We start from the raw sequence: 27679 nt of genomic DNA on the forward strand, positions 1-27679 counted from the left end.
CTATTATATCTAGTGCTATTTCTACTGCTGCTACTACTGCCTGCCTCTATTCTTCCTCTAATTACTATCGCTATGGCCTCTACTACTATTACTTCTACAAGTATTGGTAATTAATGGAACATTGCGTTAGTTTAGTCAGAGCACTGAAATCTGACTTGCATCAGCTGCTTCATTCATGCTTCATCATCATCAGTGACTCATTCTTCACCTGCTTGACTACCAGCTGACTTCTTTCATTAAATCATATTCATGCAGGTGTACAGCATGGCCTCTATAACCTGACACTGCGTATATCTTCATGCCTACACCATTTGACAGGAGGCATCAGCTCCCTCCACCACCCCAGTCTTTTTCCTCTTATGTGATTAAGCATTTGGTTTTGTTGAAATCTAATGTTTGCTCATGTATGCATTGTTGTTTTTTGAGAGACCTTCTTTAAAGAGCACAGTCAAACTACTACTACTGCCTCTTCCACTACATCTAATAGTACTAATTATTGATATTAATCTTACTAATATTGTTCGTTCTTGGTTAATGTGTCAGTTATTTTCACTAAATTAGGGATTCAAGAATTCATCGTTTTGTACATAAAATGTCAGAAAATAGTAAAAAGCATTTTTGCTTAAAAAATGACATGTAATTCATTGATTATCAAAATAATTGCTGGTTAATTTGTCGACAGACTGATGGATAAATCGACTAGTTTCAGCTCTATACCACCACCACTACTGTTGCCCTATAAAATCAGGGGGGTCATAGGTCACATCACCTGCTGCTGCCAAGGATAAAAGGGACTAGTGCAAGGCAAATTCAGCAGTGTAGCTGCTGCAACACAAGGGATCAAACCGCAGTCTCAGCCATGTGCACATTATGGAAACAGGATATTAAGGCTCAAAACACAAGGCAGTGCTGTTCCCTCATTCTGTGATGCTCAGAAGAAAAACTTCCTTTCCTCTTAAACACACATATGTGAAATCCCATAGGCCTAGATAAGAATAAATGAATCCAATTAAACCTGTATTGCCAGGCAGTAATCATAACCCACTGGAGCAATTTAAAGATGAAAACAGACAAAGGATGCTGTAAGCTACTTGTCTTAACACGACCTGTTGAGAATGAAAGGCTTAAATCACAATAAAAAGCACTTATCCTTGGTATCCCTGCTTTTAATTTCTAAGACAGTTGAGCGTTTGTTGTTCATAATTAAATGATCTGTTCAGATTAAAATGAACATTGTTTTCAGTCCTATCATTTCACAGCGCCCAAAATCGGTTTCCTGATTGGTTGTTGTAGTAAACTAAAGCATCTTAAAATGAGAAAAATCACTTCATCACGATGCAAATGTCCCCTCTAGTTTGTTTTATCGAGCCAACCCGTGACAACAGCACTGGAGAGGAGCGCCGATTAATTTCCCTGAAGCTGACTTCTCCTGATTTTTCATCTCGAAAGCAAATAAATAAGAGCACTGGAGGGTAAGCGAAAAGACGTGTAATGGGTGACTTTCCCCAGGAGCGATGAGTAAAGAGCCGACATTACTTTTCTGAAAGGTATTCTGTTACATGCTTCGGAGTAACGAGCCCGACGCTGACGAGCGGTTGTGCGTCTTGGAGAGGGCAGGGACGCCGGAGACGCGCAAAGGCAGCAGCAGCGCAGTCTGTTTGGAGCCACCGGTTGAGATCATTCAGCACTCCGAGCACTGACTGTCTGAACGGATTGTGGGATACAAATCGACGACCTCCACCTCCCCGAAATCTTCCTAAACAAACGATGGACATCCTCCTCGGCCCCCTGAATAGCCACGAAAGCGTCGGATGAGTGAAATCGGAGATGCTGCGCACCACGGCCAAAATCCTGGAGCTTTTTTGAACAGGACTGTGGGTGTGTGCGCGTCGGGCTCGCCGTTACCTCCGGACTACACTCGCCAACTTCCCCCGCTTTCCATCAAGTCATGTCTGATACAGAGCGATGGGCAAGTTTGACGACAACGAGAGGATAATCCTCAACGTCGGGGGCACCAGGCACGAAACCTACAAAACCACTCTGAAGACCCTGCCGGGGACGCGTCTGGCCCTGCTCGCCTCCGACTCGGACATCGACTCCGTGCTGGATCAGCTGCAACAAGTCCCCGGCTTCATCGAGTACAACGCGCGGACCAACGAGTACTTCTTCGACCGCCACCCGGGTGTCTTCGCCTACGTGCTCAACTACTACCGCACCGGGAAACTCCACTGCCCGGCGGATGTGTGCGGACCGCTGTTCGAGGAGGAGCTCTCCTTCTGGGGAATCGATGAGACGGACGTGGAGCCCTGCTGCTGGATGACATACCGGCAGCACCGGGACGCGGAGGAGGCTCTGGACGTGTTCGAGCTCAACGTGGACAACGGGGACGAGGACGACGAGATAGGGAAGAGGCTGGGCATTGAGGATGTGGCTGCCGACGGTAATATCAGCCTGTGGAGGAAGTGGCAGCCGGTGATCTGGAATCTATTCGAGGATCCCTACTCCTCCAGGGCGGCGAGGGTAAGGGCGCACCGCTGCGTCTGGGGCTCTCCAAACATACACAAAACCCCCACATTGCACCTCAGTTCCCACCTTCTTTTCATTCACAGAAACACACTCTATAACATGCCCATTTGAACGAGTTTTTAAAACCCCAATACTCCCAGAGAGAGTAAAGAAAGTAGCTATAAGTTCTAAGTTGGTATAGCCTAAAGTCTCAAGAACTTAGTATCAAAAAGTGAGATGTCTTGCAGTGGTGCGAGATCATTTCTTTCCAACCTTTTGATTTTGTTGCAATTATCTCTTCAGCAAAAGCAGATTTTTCATAAGCAAACAAGGTGTTAACACTGTCAGGCGGATATTCATAGCAGCAGTGTATTTTAGGTGTGTAGGCCTGTGCCAAACAGAGGCTATAGCCTACATTTGTTGCACTCTGATGCTGTTTATTTTAGCCATGCATCCTATATGTGTTTCCCTGTTGTTCCTGTTGCAAGGGCTTTTGTTTATTGGGTAACAGCTCTAGAAATGTCATTTCAACATTCACAGTGTTAGTTGCCCATTTAGATCTAATTCAGCTCCAAAGTGCATCTCAGAAATGATAAACACAAAAGAAATGTGTGGGACTTTTATCTTTTCCTGGATGAGTGCGGTGCCTCATGCTGGGAATAGGAGAGATGTAAACTTAACATGTGGCATCTCTGTCATTCCTTTTTGATCATCATTAGGTTTTTTTTTTTTTACACTCCGGCACAATGGTAAAGTGCGTGGCAAACAACAAGTTAGAATTCTGAGGGTTTTTTCTGGATGGAGTGCAGCTGAAAAGCATGCATGCTGAGATTTGACGTCCCAGTGAGCAAAACTGATGTGTATTTTCTGTCTGTTTGAATCTAACACCAGGAGGTTAGTTGTCAGAAAATACCACCACACAAACATGAGTTATTCTCAGATATTATAAATCACTTATTAGCTGCTCATCAGACGTTACTGAATTGTTCAAATTCAGTGTGTTTAATGGACTTAATGTTTTTTTAAACTTTTTTTTTTTACTTTATTAATTCTAGACCCTTACTCTCAGTGAAGGACAGGGACTCTGCTAAGCTGAGTAATGGACAGTAAATCTTTCCCTCATTGGCAGACTGACGTACAGGAGTGAATGTCATGTTGTGTGATGTCACAGGCAGCAGGTCATCCTAACTGGCGATGCATTCACACAACTGTTGAAGCTAAAATGTTTCATTAGTTCATGTTTGACTGATGAGGTTTTTTAAAATTAACACAGTCACAAAAGGAAAGTACATGTACTCAAGTACTGTTCTTAAGTACAATTTTGCGGTACTTTACTTTTGTCTTTCCATTTTCTGCTACTTTATACTTCTACTCCACTACATTTCAAATATTGTACTTTTTACTTCACTGCATTTTTTGATACTACTAGTTACTTTGCAGATTCAGATTAATAATGCAAAATGAACCAACAAATAAATTATGACTTATAATTAAAGGTTAAGATGAGACTTTATTGATCCCTTGGTGAAATTCATAAGCTACCCTAGTGTATATATAGTGAAAAATAAGCTCCACCTTTACCAGCTGCAACTTTAAAGTCATTTACATATTAATTCATCTCTAATTATAATTCAATAATATGATATACGTTATTCTGAAATGGGCCATGAGTACTTTTGCTTTTGGACTTTAAGTCTGTTTTAGTACATTTGTACTTTTACTTAAGTAAAATATTGAAATGCAGGACTTTTACTTGTAACAGAGTATTTCTACACTGTGGTATTGCTACTTCTACATAAAGAAGATCTGAGTACTTCTTACGCCACTGCTGCTGTGACATCACTGATTGGGGTGTGGCCAGAGGTGACACTGCCTGAAAGTTTCAACCCCTAGAGGGCAGTGCTGCAGCAGCGTTCTGCCGTACAATATATAGCACTTCATGGTAGCAGCGGCAAATAAAGATTTAAAAATAACTATTTCTACTGATGTTCTTTGACCAAATATGACCGTTTGATTGTGAAACATAAAAAAAAAGACTTTGAAAGATTCACAGTTCTTCCCCAGAATTATTTTTGCCAGATAAAAAGTCTCTGAAATAGCCTTCAAACCATGGCCACGCATAGTTTATTAACCCATTTCACAAAGTAGTTAGAGGCTAGATCCAGTTAGACCAGTATTGGCTTCCAGGAAGAATTCAGACATCAGCTCATAAGAAGATCATTTTACTGCAAAGCTTCGGGGGTGATAGTCAGATTAAAAGCCTGCAAAGAAAACTTTTCCAGGCTTCTATCTGATTTAGGATGCTTTCAGACTGTCAGGAGCATTTTGGCCAAACTATCCAAAGGGCTGCTTTGGTGTAAGTTGCTACACGATACAGGCGATCAAACATCGGGACTGTACAGTTTTGGAAAAGCTCATCACAGCCGGGATCATTTTCTCCTAAACGGGATATTAGCACAATGCTAAGGGACACACTACACTGCATTCTAACGGGTATGTGCACATACTTAACACAGTGTGTTACTGAATCCCATTGCATTATGCTGTGGCTACAGTAAAGCCAGGCTCAACTCTGTTTGCCATTCAACACTGCTTGTATTTCCTAAAGCCTTCTGCTAGTGCTTTTGCCGCAGTGTCATTGCTGGTGTGACAAGGCCCTTAAAGCGCTGCTAATTCCACAAGAATTTGATCAATCTGGCTTTAGTCGCGAGATTTAGTGTCCTATGATGGTTTAAAGGAATAGCTCTGAAGCTACATTTAATTACATTTCATGCAGGTAACATAATCTACATCTAGCCTGCTATAATGTTGTATACAGCAGTACACACTACTAAAGGTTGCCTTCATGCATTTATTCTGCATTTGTCCTGCATCAGTGCTAAATACAGAGGAAGAGGAAGTAGAGGTTCCCCATTATTGAAATTCTCCTGTATCAGACTAATATTATTACCTCTCGTAATTCTTTAATTACCACCAACAGCTAAAAAGAGAGCGTAATGTAATTTAGTAACAGAAATAGCATTGGTTTAATTTCTGCTGTGGTTACATCATCGTGTACGCTTTTCATTGTTTACAGGTAGCTGTTTGAACACGACAGCATGGACTTTTATATGAGATTTTGTGGGGATGGTGAGAAATTAGACAAATATATGTATATCTTTGATGTACAATATATTTTAGGAAGAAGAAGAGCTGACCTTTAAACTATCCCCTTTGTTAAAGATTCAATCCAGATTTTGTGTTTTTCCAGAAACATTTTGAGGTATGAAGCTAATATAAACTGAATGTCCGTTTATCCTGGAGTTACAGTCTGTTTATTCAACCAATGTTTAATTGCTTCGTCCGTCGCCCAATTCCAGAGTCTGTCTCCCATCGAGGTTTTAATGAAAGGGCTGGAGGTGTGTGTGTGTGTGTGTGTGTGTGTGTGTGTTGAGGGTGGTATTGCCCCGTATCACCTCCTCTCACAATCCACCAGAAAACTTTCAGCAAGGACAGAGGTTTGTCTTTATGTGTGAAAGGAATACTGAGACAGGAAGTGTATTTTATAATTAGAAGATTCTTTCAGAGCGTAATACTTCAGCTTGATATTACACCTAGATATCATTCCCAAAGCTACATTTGAGCTACATTATCATTACATTACAGTTAGCTTTACAGCCACAGCTTAAAATCATTCATTTTTAAAGAGAAACTGTAGATGACCACAAAATTCTCTCGACCTGTTGTTCCTTGTACTCTTCCATCTAAATTTCATCTGTAATTTCATTAGTGATTACCCTGCTGACGGAGGAGCTAGCAGGGATGTATCGAAGGTAAATATTGAGTTAGTTTCAGAGATGCTTCACTGGCAGAAGGGAGTTGATGCAGCTGAATGCTTGTCTTTACAGCACGCATACATCTGTCTCCCTGTACCAACACTCGCCCAGTATGCACACACAGAAATGAAGTCACGCCACATTTCCCTGCCACCAACACCACACAGAAGCATCTGTTTGAAGTTGAAGAAGCGCCTCTGTTGCCTGCGTGTGAACCACGTTCCCTGATGCCGATGACGCTCCACCTGCAGCCATGTTAGGCCTCAGTTCGGTGTCACGGTGGCAGCACGCAGAGAAATGCTGCTCCTCCTCGATGCCTAAATGTTTCCTCTGTTATTAAAGGCCAGCTGGCTTTTGATGAACTTTTAATACAACTCCCATACACAGAGAAAGGCTCTGCATATGTGTGTGAGAGAAAGAGAGGTGATGTGTAGTGTGATCGAGTGTGTGTGTGTGTGTGTGTCTAAAAGATGACCCCAGGGGGCACTAATCCGCCCCCTGATAAGGCGTTAGGAGAGACTAATGTGGCGTTATCCTCCATGGAAATGAAAGGTGTGATTTCAGCCTGGTGGAAAGCTCAGTCCTCTTCACAGTTGACCTTTGACCCTGACACCACAGAGGTGACGTTAACTGTAAAGTGCTCTTTAACAGCAGAAATGACATTAATTGGTGTGGTGGTGAATAAAAAGATGGATGGATCATTTACATCTGAACAGTCATCATCATTACAATCAATCACCATTTGCAGAAAGGCTCTGAATCATTATATCATGCTTACTATGACGTGCTGAAGACATTGTGAAGGTTTGTGTTAGCCTAAAATAAGGTAGCCAACTCTATTCTGCAAGCCAAAAGCTGTGTTAACTCTCTTCAGGTGTGTTATCCTCCATGATATACAGGAGTGGGAAATGGTTTATGTCACAATGTTTAAAAAAAGTAGAGAGAAAGTAACATATTAATGAATAGACTTAAAGTGTTTTTTTTTCAAGTCTACTATATCTTAATACAATACTTGCATACCATGTGTACGTTGAAAGGGTTATTGGTCGCTGTAAGCATTCCTTCTGCCCATAATAGCCATGAGCAGTCCCCTCCTAATGCCCAAACGCACATGTTTTAAAAGGTGCACAGTTTAACCGTCCAGTTTATATCTGGATTTTATGTCCTCACATATCCAGAAGTTCTTGTGTTTCCTGCTCCAAGAAGTCACCGACCAGCGTAGTTTACAGTAACCTTCCTATGACGAGGACAGATAAATGAAAGGTGCCGTGTGGAATTTCTTTGTATACAATTAAAAGTTATGTTTACATTTAGTGTTACTCATGAAAACGCACAGTTTGTATCCTTAGAGTCTAACAAATGTGATGAATGTATTTCCTTCCTCATAAAACATTTGCAAAATAGATTTTTCTTGAACAGTTTGAACCATTGGCTGGACCCGCGTGCACATGCACAAGCGTCCCTGAACGCATACACATGACAAACAACATGGCGACCCACTCATAAAAAACAGCTGCATGGAGCTACTAGATGTTCAAAACTCCACAGGATACCTTTTGAAGAGAAATGGCAAATCACATCACCTGTTGTATGCAACAGTCCATCAACAGTTAAAATGCAGTGTCTTCATGCAAATTCTTTTCAAATCTGATTCACCCAAATCTTTGTATTACTGGAAAAAAAAGAAAGACTCCCAGTTGTGAGCCACTGGTCAGGTGTTTTGGCAAATGTGCTCGATTGCTTCACAGAATGAAAATGGAAGAGGAAACAGAGCTGACACTTTCAGAGCTTCTATTGCCAGCTAATGGTGCATGTAGTAAAAGTGTATAGCAAAATAATTTCACCAATTAACTCCTAACCTACTCTTCAATTAAACACAGGCAGCGCACCGTCAGGGAGGGAGGGCAAGCAAAGAACGCCCTCTCTGCAACAGGAGCGACAGGGTTTATGGGAAAGGGTTTGTGGTCTTCATTTTGGGAGGATGTAGCAGCAGTAACAGCATGACAGAGCACCAGGCCTCTCCATCATGCTCTCATTTGTTTACAGTAATTACAGTATATCCCAACTAATATGACAATTCTCATTAACCAGCAGCTTCATTAACAGCATAATAACTGACATCAGATCAGCTGTCTGGCTGTCAGAAAGCCTTCCATGAGTTTGTTTCACCAGGTAAGCTGAAAAACCCAAAAGTCTCATCTGTCCCTTTAACCAACTCGTCCACGAGTGTTCATGTGCCAGCAGTCAGCGGTAGCAGGCGTGTTTCTCTGGGCTCCCCACGCTGTTTCTATTGTTGTAGCCATCATGTTCTCCTTCACTCTCAACGCTGCCTCTTTAATCTGCATGCAGTGTATTTTAACAGCAGCTATCGACGTGTTCACTTGTCTGTGTGAGATAGCCAGAGTGAGAGTCTGTGGTTGATTTTCCTGTATGTTTCTGATTGTGTTTCTGGGAAGGAGAAGAGTGAGAATATATGGCTGTTTTCTATGTGTGTGTGTGTGTAGGTGTTTTATGTGTTAACCTGTTTGTTTGTCCCTCTCGTGTCTCTGTAGTTGGCCATTTCTGGATTGGGATGGTAACAAAAAAAAAAAAGAAATAACACTCCACCTTTTTTCATTTCCCATGTCTGCGCTCTGAGGCAGAGGTTTAACTGATGCCTGACTTTGTAGCCCCCCCCCCACACACATACACTCTCACCCACCCACCCACGCATCCCCATCCTCCCATGATCCCATCTGAGACTGCAGCTTGCATTCTTCCACTTAAGAGGTTAAAAACCCAAACCGTCTGGGTGCCGCCTGCCGCACGCCTGAAGATACCAAAGCCAGGTTGCACGCTCAGCCTGCCTGTTGTCATGGCAACATCATCGCTCATCACCACGGCCTGTTTTCATTCAGATCCGTCCGGTCTGTGAAACTGATTGATTTCAGAAACCTGCTCAGCCACGAACCCTTATTGCTCATTAACCCCTTGCGTGCTAGCTTGTTTGTTTTGAGGCAGCGATGCAAAAAAAAAGGTGTTGGAGCATCACTAACACAGCCGATCCATTTGTGCATGTCTCTTTAACTGCTTTCTTATTGCTGTCAGAGGTGACACATTGTGATTAGCATCTTTACTTTTTGTTCTGGTCTAACTAGAGCTACAGGTGCACAAGGGCCTGCCTGCCTCATCAGGAAACCCTGTTGAATCATATTGTGCAGAGTCTGAGGTTGTAGGAGGCCAGGCAATGTGGCTGATCCGCTTCAAACAGACGGCAAGGCTTCGCTGAGTAAATAGAGTCTGACGTGTAAACAGCAGCAGACCTGACGCTGGGTAGGAGAGCAGGGCAAATGGCTGCCCGAGCGTGGGCGGTGACGGCACGCCGCTGGGCATGTTTGTAGCCGCTGCCAGTCACGTTAATCTGCCCCGCCAATCATCATCCTGTGCTGCTTTGGTTGACTATAATAGCTCAGTGTACAGGAGTAGTGTGAAAGGCTGCAGTTATGGTAATAAGGAGAGAGGTTAATATGAGACATACTTTCACAACAGCTTTGGTTCTGTTAAAGGTGCATTGTGAGATGTCTGCTTCTTTTTCAACATTTGGTGGTGTATTTGTTGCTAAGCGCTCATCCCTGAGGTGTTCATGCACTGCAGTTTGTGTTTATCACATGTCAGTCGTGCAATGTGGTGTCTGTGGCGTCTTCTTCACTGGTAGTGCACTTTGGTCTCTTTGGTTAGTTCCTCACTGACTGTAGAATACATGTGCATGTAACATCTGTGACATGTATGAAGGGAAGTTTAGAATTTTCTATATGGGTGCTCTTGGAAGTTACTATAGCTACAAAATCCAACCGTGGTCATAGGGGGAGGAGGCCTGTGAGGAACTGACGTGGTACAAGCAAACAGCAACCACCATGGCTGACTGGAAGAGGCTTAAAACACCTGTCAGTCACGCAAACATCCACCAAAACATACTTCTGTTTAAGCCTTATGTTTCCTTAATGGAACAATGATTATCCAACTTACCAACACAAGAGACACGTGATATATGCAGGTAACCACTGAGATCATAATTGCACAGTCAGAGATACAGTGGTTTAGGAGTTAGTGGCTATTAAAGTAAGAAATAATACAATCTTCCTCTTCAAAAAAATTAAAAGTAGAATTGATTAGCAATGAAAAGCACCCCTGCTCAATTCAATGCATTCAGTGGTTTTAACGTTACAGCCTTATTTAGTCTGGTATGACCAGTAGTTATGTATTAGTAGTTATGATGGGTAATCTTGGCTATTATTAGCAAACTTTAGATAGGTAATGCTGAGTAATTAATGTCTGTTCACTAACTGTTTGACTCTTCTCTACTTGTGCTACTATTACACTACATTTTAGAATGTTACAGATAAACATTTCGATGGTTTAATTGCAAAAGTAAAGCAAGAAGTAAACACGTCGTAGCTCACCAGGAGACATGTTTGTTGTTTCCTTGTGGTCCCACTCTGTTAGATCTCAGTCAGTCTGATTCAAGAGAATTTTGGAAAATGAAGGGAAATTGCGCCATTATACTGAAATTGCCCCTTGTGGTCACTTGTGGCAATTACAGAATACAGTACAGTACAAAGTTACTTAGTCTCGCTTTAAAGGAACTTAATAGCAATTTAAGGATAATTCCAGTTTATTACGACATGGATCTTATCTTCATAGTTTCAGCCATGTTACTTGCTGAGATCTGGGAACTCTGCAGCACTGGTAAAAATAGAACCCAGACGGGGAAAAGAACACAAACAATCAGACTTTGTGTCGCTATGTTCTGGGATCGCAGAAAACTACAAAAATATGAGCCAAGTTGTCCTAAACAGGAATTAAACTTTAAGTCACACACTGACTTGAACACTCAGCTGTAGTGGTTGCTACTTGTTTTAGCCATTGCAGAAATTGCTGTCCATCTATCATTTATCAATTCATGAAAATGACTAGCAAAGCGGATTTTTATTCGTATGCTGATGTAGTGAGCGTCCACCACCAACAAAAATGATAAAGTGCAGGAATGTGTCTTTGTGCGCACACAAAAGAGAAAGAGAGGCCTGTTGGATAGTTAATGAAAGAGACTCGTTCTGTATGCATGATTGGACCCCTTGCTTCGCAGTTGTTTGCTATATACGTCATCCCATCAGGCCGTGCTCTCTCTCTGTCTGTCGGTCTCACCCTTTCTCTCCCACACACACACTCACACATTCTCCACCGAAATGAAGAACATGCTCACTCTCTCTCTCATGCAAAGGGACTTTTAAATTATTACGCAGTAGACTGAAGTGCCAGATTTGGCATACGTGATGACGGTGTTACTCTGAGCCCTTATCTGGGTCTCTATCACTGACTTTGTGTGGCCTTTTTGAATCTTTGTAATAAATGTAGAATATTCATAGGGCAAGAAATCTGTTTTAAGAATAACCTTCTTTAAAGGTGTTTTATCACATTTGCTTGGAATGGTTTGGAATTTTTATATCTCAAAGTCTTTGTCTTTGATGTCCATCCTACATCTTTTGGTTATAAATACACAAATCATGTTTTCTTCAGTTTAACTATATAAAAATGAGAGAGGCCGGAAGGGTTGTGGCCAACCATTGCTATGGAAAACTCTTCGTCCTTGATGGAATAGCTAGCAAAAGGCAGAAAAAAAGCTTGTCTCTGCTTTCAGAAAGCTCAGCTTTGCAAATTTGTGACGACTTTGGACACCAGTCGGCATGATGTGCATTTGACTATGAATGAAGCATTTTGAAGCATGAGTGCATGTGGACTTTCCATGACGACAGCGCTCCTCTTTGTATCATTAAAGGTTTCTACAAGTGCTAATTCAACAGAGCATCTGACGTGAGTGGTGCATTTGTTCCCACTTTGCTCAATTTGCAAACAGAAATCGATGTCACCGTGAGTGAAGACTGCGAGGAGTGCTGCCGAAACTGGAACGGATCAAAGAGAAGGAGACAGGTCTTGTTCTTTGAGGTCCAACTCAGCAGGAGAACCCACCTGCCAGATTATACAGTAGATACACTTCAGAGTCAGAAGTGCTCTTAGGAATGGGTTAGGCAAGAGTTATGTAGCATGCATTTATGGATGTGATGGTGTGCATGCTAAAGATGTGCTCCAACCGTCTACCATGCACTGCCCGTCGACTGCCAGAAGGGGCCCTGATGTGGGTCCTGAGCTCCGTAAGCTATAACAGATGTGCCGTTTGTGGGCTTAATGCTGAATAATTAATGCTCATCCAGTCACTAAAAGATGGAGCGCTTTCCTTGGACAATGGATTTACTGAAAGTTCCACCATTTGCACAACCCCGACACTCGCGCATTAAAAGGTAATTAATAAATCAGACTTTCAGGCTGATTTGTGTTTCTTGCCTCGGTGCCCCGGTTGGCTGACTGACGCTGAGTCGCTGTCTTGCAGAGTGCAGCGTGACTTCAATGAGAGCAGGTTAAGTTTGGGTTTCCCTGTGTTTCCATTATTTCCCTTCAAGCTCTTAAACAGCTTCAGAGTGCGATTTTTTCCACATTGTTTAATGTGTTTCAGAATTCAATTTACAGCTGCTGCAGTTTATTAAATAAGAAACTGACGGGTTATGATTTTATTAAAATTCCCTTTTCCCAGTAAGCACAGATTTTTGTGGGTGATTTGCCAGTCAACAGACATCTAAACAATTGACACAACTATTTTAAACCAAGGTCCATTTACTCGCTTATTAGGGAGCTATCGGCCATGTCACACATTCTTCATCAGCATATTGAGTTTGCTCAGAAGTCACTTGTCATGGAACTGTAGACGTAGATGCTCAAACTTTTGACGTAAGTTGATTTTTAATTAAGATTGTTTTGTCAACTGCAGTTTCCAAGTTCAAGAATGAACTGTCAAACACCTAAACAAGGTCAAAACGTGACTGAATTTGGTTGAAAAGTGAAAAGTTTCCTGAATACTTCTTTGGTACCAACAGAAATGAGTGTGGATGACTGTCAATTAGAAAAAATTGGTATCAAACGTCTGGTGAGATCCGTTATCTTGTTTACTCATTCTTTGATCACATAGTTCCACATAGTCAGAATTTTGCCAATTTTAGACTACTTCATTTGGAGAAAGTTCTTGTGTGCATGCTTAAGTGTAACACAACATTTGACATTTGATAACTTGGGCTTCTTTTGTTAATATCGCAACAAGCTGTAAACACAACACTGATATATTATCACCTTATACAGTTGATATAGCTGTTTACACATGCAGCAGACACAGAGCAGACATGTTAGCAGAGATTTTCAGTTGTGTTTCTGGCCACATGACGAATGTAAGGTGTGGTACCAACACTAGTAGAGAAAAATGTACTCAGCTGTACATATAACTGTTGTTTCAATTCATTGACTGTATTTTAACATATAGTTAAAACCTGCTTCACAATGAAATATAGTAATTCAAACTCTTTAAACTCGAAATATGGTTATATGTTTCAACCAAATTTAACCTGGTTTTGACTGTAGTCTTTTGACCTGCAAATCACCAAATCAATGCTGACTGGATTGATCTGAGGTCCTAAGGGCGTCACATGGGAACAGGCAGTCATAATAATTTAACCTCCAATGCGTCATTGGGGTTGCAAAGATTATGTTACATTAACGTACATCACGGTTGTGTGAAAACATAATAAACCCAGTTTTGGTGATCATAATGTATGAGAAAATTGGTTAAATACAAAAATCAACAAAAATAAAAATCAGTGATATGCTCTTTGATTAAAAAAATATTCCTCCTGTCTAGGGTTTGATATCCCATCACTTAGCAACTGAAGGCTGATGTAATCTAATAAGCTGCACAGCCTTCAAACCTTTTTCTTTCCTTTAAAGGAGCTATATGTAGGAATTGGCCACCTGTTAAATTCAAACTCCAAACCAACTGGAGGCAGCATATCACCAGAAAGTTGGGGTGTGCACCCCTATCGTAAGAAGCAAGGAAATGCAGTCACTCATAGGTCTCTCTTTCTTTCTTTGACATAAAGTCAAAACTGTTATTTCTTCACGTTCTGTTGATAATTTAATTTTTGAATGTTTTAAACAATAAATCTTACATATAGCTCCTTTAAGCCACAGAGTAAGTATTGAAGAAACTCCCACTGCTTAAATTAACTCACATGTGGCAGGAATGCACCCACAGAGCCTTCCAGACTTCACAGGCAAAGGTCAGGCCACATTTCCAGAGAGGTGTTTACTGTAACGCCATTTTATTTAACTGCCTAACGGTCACACTTATAGTACGGCAGGCTCTTGGGTGACAGCAGACAACTCAGACATCCTCAACTGCACTCCTAGACACAGATGAGGGTGAGGCTGCAAACTGAAAATGTCACACCACCTAGGAGAAGACAGGGGCCTGACGTGCACAGAAAGAGTTGTCATCTTATGATAATGGTGAATAGTTGTGGGCTGACGCTCTTTGACAGCTTGGGTTGTGATTGAATCTGTAAAATGTGTTGATTTTTCTGTTCCTCCAAAGCGAGGCACAGTAATGAACTGAATGTCACTGTTTTCTTGGTAACTTCGTCTGATGCTAATTGCACGCCTGGTTACCCTGCTGGATCATCGCCTGGCTTTCAGCTCTGTCCGCTGATCATTTCAACTGGTTCAAAGACAGAGGCTGTAAAGAGGATACACTGTTTAATGCAGGGCTCAATTAGAGGACATGTGGTGCCAAATCAACTCACCAAGAAACAGAGGTGGACAGACAGAGGCACTGAAAGTGAAAAGGTTAAATTAAAGAACACCTTTAGGCTACAAAATAAGCTGCATTAAATGTCAACATTTACTGTACACTAGTCGAACAACATCACACCACAGAGCCCCTATGTCCAAACCAACAATAAATTTCATTTCTATAGAGGCACTTTGCAGCATACAACAGATTATCAATTATAAATATACAACCGCCTCCTCTGTCTAGCTTTACTGGAATTAACCAGAAAAGAGGACAAAACCCAGACAATGAACCAAAAATGGCCGACAATAAATAAAAAGTCTATGGACACCGTGGGTGCAACAAGCATTATTAAGCCACATAAATTAAATAGCCTGACACTTCTTATAGAATCAACAGTAGAATAAAGCATCACCAAGGCAGACAACATGAACTCCACAGCGACTGCAGCCACAAACACACATTACACACCGCGTAGTGCACACGCGCGCACGCACACACGCAATGCTACACAATGCAGTGGGTGCTGACGCTCTCATCTGTACAGTGAGTTACAACAATAAGTGAGTTTGTTATTGTTCTCACCTGTCTGAACGTCACTCTGTGAGCCTTGTGCACCACGAAGTCCTCCACGATCTGCTCAAGGCTCAACTTCTCTGCTCGTTCATTCTCAAAGCAAAACATAACCAGTCCACTCAGCCTCTCCGTCCCACTGTAACCAGTCCACTCAGCCTCTCCATCCCACTGTAACCAGTCCACTCAGCCTCTCCGTCCCACTGTAACCAGTCCACTCAGCCTCTCCGTCCCACTGTAACCAGTCCACTCAGCCTCTCCATCCCACTGTAACCAGTCCTCTCAGCCTCTCCGTCCCACTGTAACCAGTCCTCTCAGCCTCTCCGTCCCACTGTAACCAGTCCACTCAGCCACTTAGAGCTGAATGAGCACTGTACAGTCACAACTGCGACAGGGATAATCGTCAAAAAAACAGCAAAAAGGCCTCACACACCTCGCTGAAGGTAAAAGTTCCCGAGTGAACGCAGAAGTCGCCTGGAGGATCCACCTTGAGCACTTTAGAATTTTGCATTTAGCAGCCCCAGCGTGCGCCTGTCGACTGTTTGATTTGGGTCACTTAGCACACCGGTGCATTAAATCAGTGAGTAATTAAGGTACAATGATGCTAACCGTAACCCATAATGACGTCATCCTTAATTTGATTGCATTGTTGTGCATTTACCGGTATGTACTGTTCACTGACTGCTAGCCCAGGACGGGGTGCGACCCCAGCCTCCCATACCCCCCCGCGCCTCTCGGCCAGTGAGCGTACACAATCGACATGCATCTTTTCCAGAGTGTCAGCTGAGCGCAGAGAGTCGCCTCTCGGAGCTCTGCCCTCCTGCAGCTGCAGACACATCTGCTGCAGCTGCTGATCTGACATCTTTCTTTTGTTCCATTCTCACACAGGTCATCAGGGCTTTTTCATGTGACTTGTTTTTACAATGAAATGTAGCAAAGTAAAATGCTTGTGATTAAAAAAGTATTTAACTTAAGTATAAGTAAAATTACAGATTTTCAAAAATACACTAAAAAGTACACAAAAACAACTTTATTACACTAACAAGAGTAAATGTAATTTGTAACTTCCACCCCTGATCATGTCATACTGCTAACCATTTCCTCTATCTTAAAGGGTACTGTAAGCCAGGTGATGTTATATATTTTTCTGATTGTTAACAAATCCCATGAAAAGTCCAAAACCAACAATGAATGTCTCCTACCAACTGTTGTGTGTGCATCCAAAGCCTGATATATCTTATTCCTCTGTTACTATTACTCCATTGTCCAAAAACTATTAAAACCACATCAGTGAGCCACACTGCTGCACTGGGTGGCATGTTCCTTCATTATGAACACACACACTGTAGTTTATTTTGACTCAGTCCCACACACACCGTCCTGCTGCCAGAAATACTCTCTAGAGAACCAAATGTGGATTAATCCGCCGCTGAAAATAGTTCAACAAATGCACTATTTCTTCTTCTTTTAATAAGATTTACCTACAGTACCCTGCTGTTTTAGGAAATTACTGAGCCTTTTTAAACAATTAGAGTGGATATATTGTGAACTGTTTTTAAAGAACAGAAGTATAGAAAATGGCTAGCCTTATCCTTTAAGCCACAACATGCTCAATTATGCTACATGATGAGATTAGAGAACTAGTCTTGGGTAGAACTGTTAGCTGCGGTCGCAGAGCCCTGCTGCTGCCCAATCAAAATACATTATACTGTGGGGGGATGCATTGGTAGCAGACTGCTGTCTGAAAGCACCCAGGAACTTACTGAACGTCTCTGGGCTCAGACGTTGACCTCAGTGGCAAATGCTCTCTGTTGTCTAATTTGAAATGAGTAAACAGTAAAGTTAGCAACTCCACAACAACAAAACACCTCTTCACTATCTTGTTTTTTGACATAACTTGACAGCATTGCTATTACATGTATCAACAATTAAATGCATTTGCCTTGGGGGGTTGAATTTTTAGGATTGAGGACTTTTGTGTTGTAGCATTTTAAGCTGAACCAAATCTAAAATAACAAGATATCAAATCCTCCAATCAGAAGTTAGGTCTTCTCTGTATTTATTTGTTCTTAATCAAATGTGTTTGGATCATCATTTGTGCTATTTACTGTACCTCAAAGTGTGGCTCAGAGAGAAACAACATAAAAAATTCAAAGCTCTCCAAGGTAGCTTGGAGACCAGACTCGAGTACTACTGCCTCTTTTCTATGGAACTGTAATTGTAAATACTGTTAATGTAAGTTATTTCAGAGCTGTCAGGGGTCTTTTTGGCTGATGATGATGACATATGGTAATACAGGCTCTGCCAGCCTAATATCGACTGCAGTCCGTAACAGAAACCTCCCAGGAGGCTGTCTCTCGGAAAGAAAAGTTAGCTGTACGAAGGGTTGGAGCAATCCCTCCGCCCCCTGGCACAAAAACACAGTGAGACATGAAGTGGAGCTGTTTTTGTAGCATTGATATCTACATATCATGTAAATTACTCAAGGCGGAAATTTCCATGATATGTAGACTTGATTTTTTTTTTAGCTAATAGTATTGAGGATAAGACGGAATTTGATTTAAAATACACACCATTGCAAAAGTGTAAATAGCAACTCAGATGTAGAGCTAAGACCTAAATCTGTAAGAATCACAATGAGGAGACTTTCTTCACGTTCAGATGCTGTAAACATCTGAACCTTTAACAAACCTGTGAACTTCTTCCAGTCAAGCCTGCTTCACAGTTTTGCTCGTGGGACTTGCAGCTTGTTTGATTTGAAGTGGAGAACATTGTTGGTTAGACTTCATGCTCTGCTGAACAATCCTCCACTCCCTTCAAACTCTTTTCACACAATGACGTGCAGTCGGTTGTGGTATACAGTATACTGTATCGAGAGTTCATTTACTAAATGCTACTGTATGTATTCATTTCATCATGCAGATGATCCCCTGTGTTGTCACTTTTTGAACAAAGGACTTCAGATTAAACTTGTGCTGTTGGTTGGTTCTGAGGTACTACTGTACGGCTATGACAACCTACATTAGTTTCATAAAGACTAACTTCCTTCATGCAAAATGCTTTTTATGGGCAATAAATAAGCATGCAAAAATTATCTGGTAAAATCAATTTCAACATTTTTATGTTGGGGCATTTGTAATTAAAACATTTTTAATCTTGAGAGCTTTTCCATATAAACAGATAAGAGATGAACTGGAACACAGTAATTAATATGCACATTTGAACAAATCTATCGTCAAACATCTATGTCATCAGAATGACAAATGGTTGCTTGGACTCGAGTGGAAATATTACTTGTAGCTTTTTTGTAAAATTTTAAAGCTGCACTAATCAATATTTTTATATTTACAAAGGGTCAAATGACTATTCGTAATTTGAAAGGGATCAGTTGTAGTAATGAGTGACAGAGAATTATCACCAACTTTGAGTTCCTCTCAGCTGTGGAGCATTTTAGCATCTTTCAGGTCATTGTTTTGGTTTCATGGCCCACAACTTTAATGTTTTGGTTAAGTCTCAGCACTCTCATTAACCTAATTTCCACAGAAGGCAACTGTCTTCAGTGAAAAAGCTCTGATAAACCCACTGTACACTATCTGCCCAGCAGGCAGACAAACTAGTTGGTGAACATAGTGGAGCATTTAGCAGCTGAAGAGGGTTGGTGGAGACCAAAACGGAGCTGTGAATATTGGACTTACATACATTGGGTGGCCAGAAAAACAACTCCAAATGAAGGCTAATGTCACTCTGTGTCTGCTGAATGTGTAAATAGGCAACTGTTTGTTAACACAACTGTCATAATCAGTTATAAGGTGATAATATGTCAGTGTTGTGTTTACAGCTTGTTCCGCTGCCCCCAAGTTGAAAAAAAAAACCCCAAAACAAATATTTTAGTAATGGGCAAAATCAGCCAATCAATTGAACATTCATTCAGACAATTAACAAGTCAGTCAGCTCTGACTTTGTCCACTAATAAAATGTGTTAACCAGTTAAATAATATTTATATGTATATAATACACCTAACATGTCTCAATCCAGAAAGTGTATTTTGGCTCCATTATATATATAAATAAAATACATTTTTTAAACCAGCAACAATTTAGGTGGGTGTCACAGTTTTTCAAATGGTGGATATCTCATTCTGGCCTAAAGTCCTATATGAATTATTATATTAAGAAGTAACTATAAGTACATCAGTGAAGAAGTTTAATTCTTCATGTGGGGATCAGGGCCTGCAGACGAGGACAGTGTGTGCTGAACATATTAAATAAAGAATATACCTCAGATTCATTTTTAATACAAGCGTGACATGGTTCTCTATGCCTACGAGTCTTGGGAAACCAAGCTGTTGAGCGGAGCCGCAGTACAACTTTAGTTTGGAAGTAGTGTTTTAATAGACAACCATTTTGAAAGCTCTACATGGTTATTTCAGCTAAAAGTTTAAATTGTCCAAAGATGACTTTAATATGAATACAGGTGAAGACTTCTGCTTCAGCCAGCATTCCTATTAGAAGACTAAGGATCACATTTATAAATGGTTTGGAGAAAAATGATTCATTTCTTGTTCTGTTGAATTGGCTTCATGGACCAACTGAAGTGAAAGCGAGGTGACCCCAACCCTGCAGCACTGGAGTCTTTGTCTGTCTGAGTCTTCTTCTATGGTTCACTGATACCGACCTGGCAGAACCAATCCTATTAGTAATTCTCTACTGGATTCAGGCTCCTGGGGAACCAGAGGAGCCCTCCGCTTCTGCAGCCCCCTCCTCTTCACTGGGCTTGCAGACAGAGCAGGATATTCACGCCTGGGTGCGTTTGCTCTTCAGTAAGAACCACGAGGGGTTTGCTGCTACAAAGATAAGAGTCCCATCTCTGAAGGGAGGGGCTAAAGGTTCCCCGCCTGAGGAGATCTCTTTCTTCTCAATGTATGTTTGCAACATCTCTCAAAGCTGTTTAAGGCAGACAGACATTTTAATTCCTCCTGAATGCTTTTCATACTAGAAGTGAGAAATTTGCTTCATCGCACATGAGATAGCCTGTAGTGTGAATCAAGCATCCAGTGTAGGAAAATGTGGGGGGCAAAAGTTTAATCCATTGAACTTTATGCAAATGTTCCCCATGTTTGCCATACAGGAACCAATCCATTTGGCCAAAGAGGCTTGCACCTGCTTTTTTATTGCCAGGAAATACACCAGCTGTCCATGTTAATGTGAGTATTTCAAAAGCAAAGTTGTACGGCTCCTTGCTCCACCTATCAGGACTCTGACAGGAGAAGTGAGAAACTGTGATAACGAGACCTTTGAAGATCCTGTCGCAGTCATTTGATTGTGAGTTTTAAACAGATGGGAAACAGCCACTCTGGTTAGTTCTGGTTCACACAACTTCTCTGTAGTGTAATTCTCAACAAGTTCGCACTCCTAATCAACAACATATATAATTTGTCATCGCCTTCTAACCATCACAATGGTTAAGGTATGGTTTAATTTAGGCAACAAATGGTGTCACAATGCTTCAAATTAAGTGCTTGTTGGATCGTTGAACACCATCTCAAATGCCCTCCCCCAACAATTCAATTAAATTAAATTTTCAATTCAAAATACTTTTTTGTCTCTCAAGAGGCAATTCAAGGCAAGTGAGCCTGCAAACAGAAGTACACATGGACACACGAGGATTATAGCAGTGACCAGTCCATAACAATATCCAACATCACAAAGACACATATGTCAAAAAAAAGTGCAACTGTTTTGTCTATACTCAAGGTAAACTGACCATTTCTTACTGTGGCTGTTCACAAGTCTAATGGCTGCTGGAATAAAACCAACCTTCCTTCTAGTTGTTTTACATCTAAAACACATTCCTGATGGCAGCAGCTTAAAGCAGTCATAGAGGACATGTCTTTGATAATGTCATATGCTTTTTGTACTAGGGATCTTTGTGTTATGCCAGTATTTTTAGAGCTGACGTTAATGACACCTTAGTTGGCAAATAAAAAAGCTAAAGTACTTTCAATAAAAGAAGAATAAAACATTGCCAGTATTCTCTAATCTGCTCCAGAGGAGTTTAGTTTATTTTCACTAAATCTCAACCTGTCAACAAACACAGCTCCCAAGTATTTGTAGGTCTGGACAATTTCAAAACTTGTGCTATGAATGACTGTTGGAAGACTGTCTTTGTGTTTTGAGATTATCATTTCTTTAGTTTTGGATGCATTTAAATCTAAACCAGATCTGTAACACCAGTCCACAAATCCTTGCATTGTCGGTCCATGTGATTGATCTGACTGACTGAGAAGAGACATTATAACACTGTCGTCAGCAAATTTACAATATGTTGATTTTTATATTTACTATGACAGTCATCTGTATATAAGATAAAAAATAAAGGAGAAAGGACCTTTCAGACCACCAGCTTTCAGACGTCGGATTGGAGGCTGCATCAGTCAATTATTGTAACTTTCAGAAACTGAGAATCTGACATGCACGCCAACTTCACGCAGTGAATGGCCATGTGTGTGGAGGTGTGAAAGTGGTCAGGGTTTTAACTTCTTTCTCAAGCTCCCGTTTACTTCTGTCACTGTTCGTTCGAGTGCAACACCAAGAATGCCTGGCATTAAAACGACCGGTTGGGGAAAGACTTCATCATGGTTGAAAGAAACCAACGTTCACTGTTGGTAGGAGATGGGAAGCAAACCATGGTCTACGGTGTCAAAGTCACACACTTTGTAAGCCTGAGAGATTTTAGCAAAGAGACATTAGCTAACAACGCCACGCTGCTTTTGCCTTTGCTGTTGACAAAGGACATTATTCACACGACTTGCAAGTCAATTTTGAGGAAAATGTGAGCATAGGTTGTTTTAAGCTTTTGACCAAATGATCAATGCTGTCATTTTGTCGTTGTGACACAGTCACCTTATAAACGACAAATTTACTTGCTGCCATTTCATGGTCAACAAATTTCAATTTGAACATTTGAATACAAGTTATATGCAGGTCCCATGCATCAGACTGACATTTGACGCATTTACAATAACTACTGTGCTGCCAAAGATCGGTCCTTGTAGAAACAGCAGTTGGGAAATGGAAGGGAAATTAAATAGAGTTGGTAGAGAAATTGGCAGGGAGACGGACCGGAATATTTTGCGCTTGTTAAGTATTTAGTGATTTTATGATGCCTTCGGTGTAAGAGAGAGTCTGTTGAAATTGCATAACCTGCCACTAGGTATGAATGTGACAAAGAATTTCAGTTTTTCCCAGTTTAGCACACTGATCAATCTCACAGCCTGCTGCAGAAATTCATTTCAATTAATGCAAATCAGCAAATCATTTCTCAAACAGCTCCTCGGCAGGTTCCAAGGCAGACATGTAAATTCTTCTTGATCATTTGGCCCCAGGTGTCTTTTACTGGGATAAAAAAAAAAACCTTGATGTTCGCACAGGACGAGTCTGTGCTGGCAGGCTATGATTCATTATTCACCTGCCCTTGATAGGATGTCAGGGTATTTTTTCTAAGAATCCTAATTCTTCACCATAGCTCTGGCATTAATTAACTACCTCAGGAGAGAATGAATGCACGGTGGTTTGGCTCCCAATTTGACACCGTTCCCACAGGCTACATATAAATTGTCCTTTCGAAGGACAGATTATCCTGAACTGGAAAAAAACCCATTTAGGGTGTTTTTGGTTTGGGTTTTTTTTTTGTCTATAGGTCATTGTAGTGCAAATCTAAAGTACCATTCCAATTCTTAACTGAAAATTCTTCAGAGTTCATTTATCCCTAAGAGAGTTAAAATAAATAACACTATGCCAGTATTTACAAGTTTGCACCTATCAGAGTTGTTGTAACACCTTTGGTCATTTTTGAACCATTGCCCCAGAGCTATGTCAGCTCACCACTGACTCTGCAGTCAGCACCTGTCAACTCAAAGTAAGTGTCACAAAAATTCAACAGTTACTAACACTGGTGAATGAATGGTGAATGAAGTCCAGGACTACTTTTGGAGTTGGTTCTTGTCAGCAAGTAAATTCAATATGCTTATTTAAAACTGATGCTGAAATGTAGTTTGTAAGTAAAGCAAATTCAGGACTTCATCAATGAATAATTCAAAATATTTCTTGAAATTTAGGGCAGCCTAATATATATTTAAATAAATAAACATGGATTTGCTGAAAAAAGTCCAAACAGTACTGATTGTATTCCTAATAGGAATGGGTTATGCTAGCTCATTTGAGCTCGTACTATGAAATAGTGGAATAGTAATACAAATGGAAGGTTATGTCAGTGTAGAGGGTCGTATATCTACACTGAAGGTCAATTCACACGTGCTGAAGAATTACTTTTTTCTTTTATCTTTGAAGGAACATGAGTTTATTTTTAATTTTGAATAAGGTTTCTAAAAAGAAACTTGAATAGTAATTTTGAGCATGGAGGTTATTTCTTGTGCTTTGGAAACATTGTATGGAACAAAATGATCTAAGCTTAGTGGCCCGCTTACTAGCTTTTAGGAACTTTTTTATGGCATCTCATGACCGTTGTAAGGTAGTGAGTGCAGCTTTAAGCTGATTATTATTTTGTTACACTTGAAAATGTGGAACTTTAAAGGCAGAATGAGTAGGATTTGTCAGCAACAGAGAGCAGTTGTGGTCGACCGAGCTAGATAGTGAATGAGCGGGAGCGGCGTTAGGGAGAATCAGAGAAATAAAGCGCCATGTTCTGATTGTTTCACGGCGGTTATGTTCTACAGGACACCTCCACACAACCCTGCAGGAAGGAGCCACATTGCTGGACTTTGTGTGAACATGCAGCCGAAGCAGCGCTTCATCCTGTCCGCCTCTGCTGCGCCTGTGTGGGTGTAGCTACAGTCTTAGCCCCGCCCTCTGCGCATAGCCAGACCTATCTCCACACTTGGTTTTAGCGCTGTGACAGCGCTGGAGATACATCCATGACACACAGAGAGCAGAGGAGAGAGAGATGGAGACAGCGATATAACCTGGTCGCTACGTTTTCATAGAGTCCCGACCTCACGGCCGGTGCGCCGTGAGGAGAAAGTTATACACAAATATTTATCATAAAGAAACTATTCCATCCTACAATTCCAATTGTTAAATACATATTTTAATAAAAAATAATTTTTGTTATTGTTGTGTGTGTGTGTGTGTGTGTGTGTGTGTGTGTGTGTGTGTGTGTGTATCAGCGGCAGCGTCGGGAGCCACGCCGTCCATAGAAATAAAAAGTTACTTTTGCTACAGATTTTCAGTGTGCTAGTGTGACCAGACCTCTTAAGTCTCAAACCGGGACACTTGACAGTTTAAGTGCAACAGTGCGCAGTAGGGCTCAGATTAATTTTATCCAAAAGTGGTAAAGATTTCATAGCCTGTTAGCGGTCTAGATGTTATTATATTAGATGTTATTCCAGTGACAGGGCTTTACTTCCACAATGTCCCGCAAATGCTGATAGTCTATAATCCAAACACATACTTCATTAAGAAAATACCATATTTTTCAATTATTTCTATTTTGACATTCTTAATGACTAAACAAATGTAGGCTACAACTTAATCTTTTTCTTTTTGTGGGTGCAGTGTTTGCAGTCTACAGTCAACCAATTAAATGTTATTTAACAAGAATTATAAAAATAATAATTATTATTATTAAATAATGCATGCTAACGACCAAAATACACAGAGCTACCTCTAGGGCCGTCCACACCTAGTGGAAAAGTCACGTCACGCCGCTGGCTGCTAGCCGTAAAAATGCTACGGGGCATGTTTGTTCAAGATTGACCTTTACCAAAACCAGAGATGGTTTTTGATATATCAATGTGAGGCTTTTATCCAAGGAAATCTCTAACTGTGAGTCCGTGTCCACATTTTGTGAGCCGGTACTGCACAAACCTGTGACTGAAATAGCTCAAATTACTGGGTCAGCAGCAGTTTGTGTGATAAAAAGTGACCTGCTTCTTCCCCAAGACCAGTGTTACTGGAGCAAGCCACCCAGCAAAAGTGATTAGAATGTTGCACTAATAACACTTTACTCACAATATTGACAAAAGCAGTGTGTAGATATGTTACTTTTATCTTTGCGTGGATAAGTGTTATGTTGAGGTAAAAATTAAGTAAGGTTTAGTGTGTGGAAAAGCAGCAAAAATACGGATGGACCATTCAAACATCTTCTGTCTCTGAATGGATTAGATCAACATTAAACTGTCCAAATAGTGATTATGCTCTTTATTACTTCTCACATCTGTCTTGTTTATGTGCAGATATGACTCACATTAGTCTGTAAAATGAATATCATCCTTAATATCAGCCTTTGCTGGTGAAAACTCTCAGTGGGTGTTGAGTAAAATCATTCATTTCAAAACATGAGTGGGAGAAACATGTAAACTGAATTACTTCAGTTTATTAAAACTGCTCTTTTGAGTGTACCTCAGTCTTAGTGTAAATATTTTTCAACCCAAAGTGATGAGAAGTAGAGAAGAGAGGTTTTTTTGCATCTGTGTCAAAGTACAATGCTGATTCACTCCCACACGAGCAATTTTGTCATTGACTCACACATCCTCAGTGTTGTGGGAATCTAGCTGGGATGAGAACATTACCCCGGGCCCTTTCTATAAATGAATTAAAATTAATTTCATCTGTTTAGTGATAATACTCTAAAAGTCATTTACGGTACAAATGCCTTCATCTAACCCAGTGAAGTCGAACCACGTGCCGCTGAGAGATCCAAGCTGCTGCAGGTCATCTCACTGATTGGTCCCACCTGGTTCATGGTTTTATAATCAGTGAGTCACCTTCCTCCTAAAGCAAATGTTTGACCACAGACGAGACAGATGTGTTTGTTTGATAATTTATTATTTTGTGGGGTGATTGTTGCCTATTAATAGAAGTTGGATTTTAGTTGGCGCTGGAGGTGATTTGACTCGACAGCTTCAGGGTTATTAGTCTGTACAAACCTGCAGTAAAATCCCGCTGTTCTCTGCTTAAAATAAATGCCAGCGCTTTTATTTTAAAACTTTGGCCAATTAGACGGGGAGGTGGTGGGTTATACAATGGTAGGTTTGAGAGACAGAATTGCAATGATATTTAAAGAACAGCATCCAGGGACTGATTTGCTCAAGGAACACGGGCAGAAAGATGGTTTGCTAGATGTGGTGATGTCAGAACTGTGAATGTGGGGACTTTGACAGCGTGGGAAAGCAGAGGTGGAAGAGAAGATTAGGAATGGTGGAAAAGCAGAAATTCACCCATAGATCAACAAAGGCAGAACGTGAGACAAAACAGCTTCCTTACTGAATTTTTGAGAGAACTTCATTTTTTTATTTTTTCTAATGAAAATATAATTAGACAGATATATGCATCTGTGTGGTGCTGCACATGTGTATATACACAATACAAGCACATGAATGGGTCAAGATGCAGCAAGAGACTATGGAGACTGACTCTGTCTCTGTCGGATTAAACTGATGCAGACAAAAAAAAATTCTGACATTAACTTCTCAGTGTGACAAACAGGAAGCGTAACTAATGTACATAGCAGCTTTGGATTAGCTCGAACAGAACGTGTCACATCAGGATGAAGCTCACTTCCAGACTGAGCGCTCCCACCTGTTCCTTGAATGGTGTTCTGTGACAGTTAACCTGAATTCTGTGGGAATCAGATTGGGGTAAAAAGGGTAACTAAGCATCTGCTCCCGCAGACTGAGGAGCCATTTTAAGAGCTTGACTTCAGCGCTGCTCGAGCGCAAGAAATGCAGCCCCCAGCAGCATGCCTGCTGATATCCAAGGACAACTGTCTCTCTCTCAGGCTCTGCTGTGCCGAGGGAGGATACTCTACCGTGCGTGAGAGTCTTCATCTGAGCAGATCCATGCCGTTGTGTGCCAGCCGCTATGCCTCCTGACATGTGATATATCTTAAATTACCAGTGCTGCTTGCTGTCAGAAGGGAAGAGGAGTGTTTTAAGTCAGCACGTGTCTTGGCTAAATGGTTGTTTAATCTACCACCAAGCTTCACAATTCAATTGAGTGCAGCTGGACTGGTGTTCCACCTTTCACAGCTGTGGAAAATAGTTTCTTGTGGTAAAAGCACAAT

At 41.0% G+C, this 27679-nt stretch overlaps 1 protein-coding gene across 5 annotated transcripts in view; it reads left to right on the forward strand.

Annotated features, from left to right (window-relative positions):
- Nucleotides 1-1371: 1371 nt before the first annotated feature.
- Nucleotides 1372-27679, forward strand: part of kcnc2 (potassium voltage-gated channel, Shaw-related subfamily, member 2) — a 105734-nt gene continuing 79426 nt past the window's right edge. For 2 of the 5 annotated variants that reach the window (XM_044186998.1, XM_044186997.1), the window contains exon 1: nt 1372-2520. In XM_044186998.1, coding sequence (XP_044042933.1) covers nt 1966-2520 — 555 coding nt within the window. In that variant the 5' untranslated portion in view covers nt 1372-1965. The remainder of the gene's footprint in view (nt 2521-27679) is intronic. The other 3 variants (XR_006376914.1, XM_044186995.1, XM_044186996.1) reach the window with 2 other exon arrangements.

Source organism: Siniperca chuatsi, linkage group LG23 (assembly GCF_020085105.1).
Source record: "Siniperca chuatsi isolate FFG_IHB_CAS linkage group LG23, ASM2008510v1, whole genome shotgun sequence".
NCBI lineage: Eukaryota > Metazoa > Chordata > Actinopteri > Centrarchiformes > Sinipercidae > Siniperca > Siniperca chuatsi.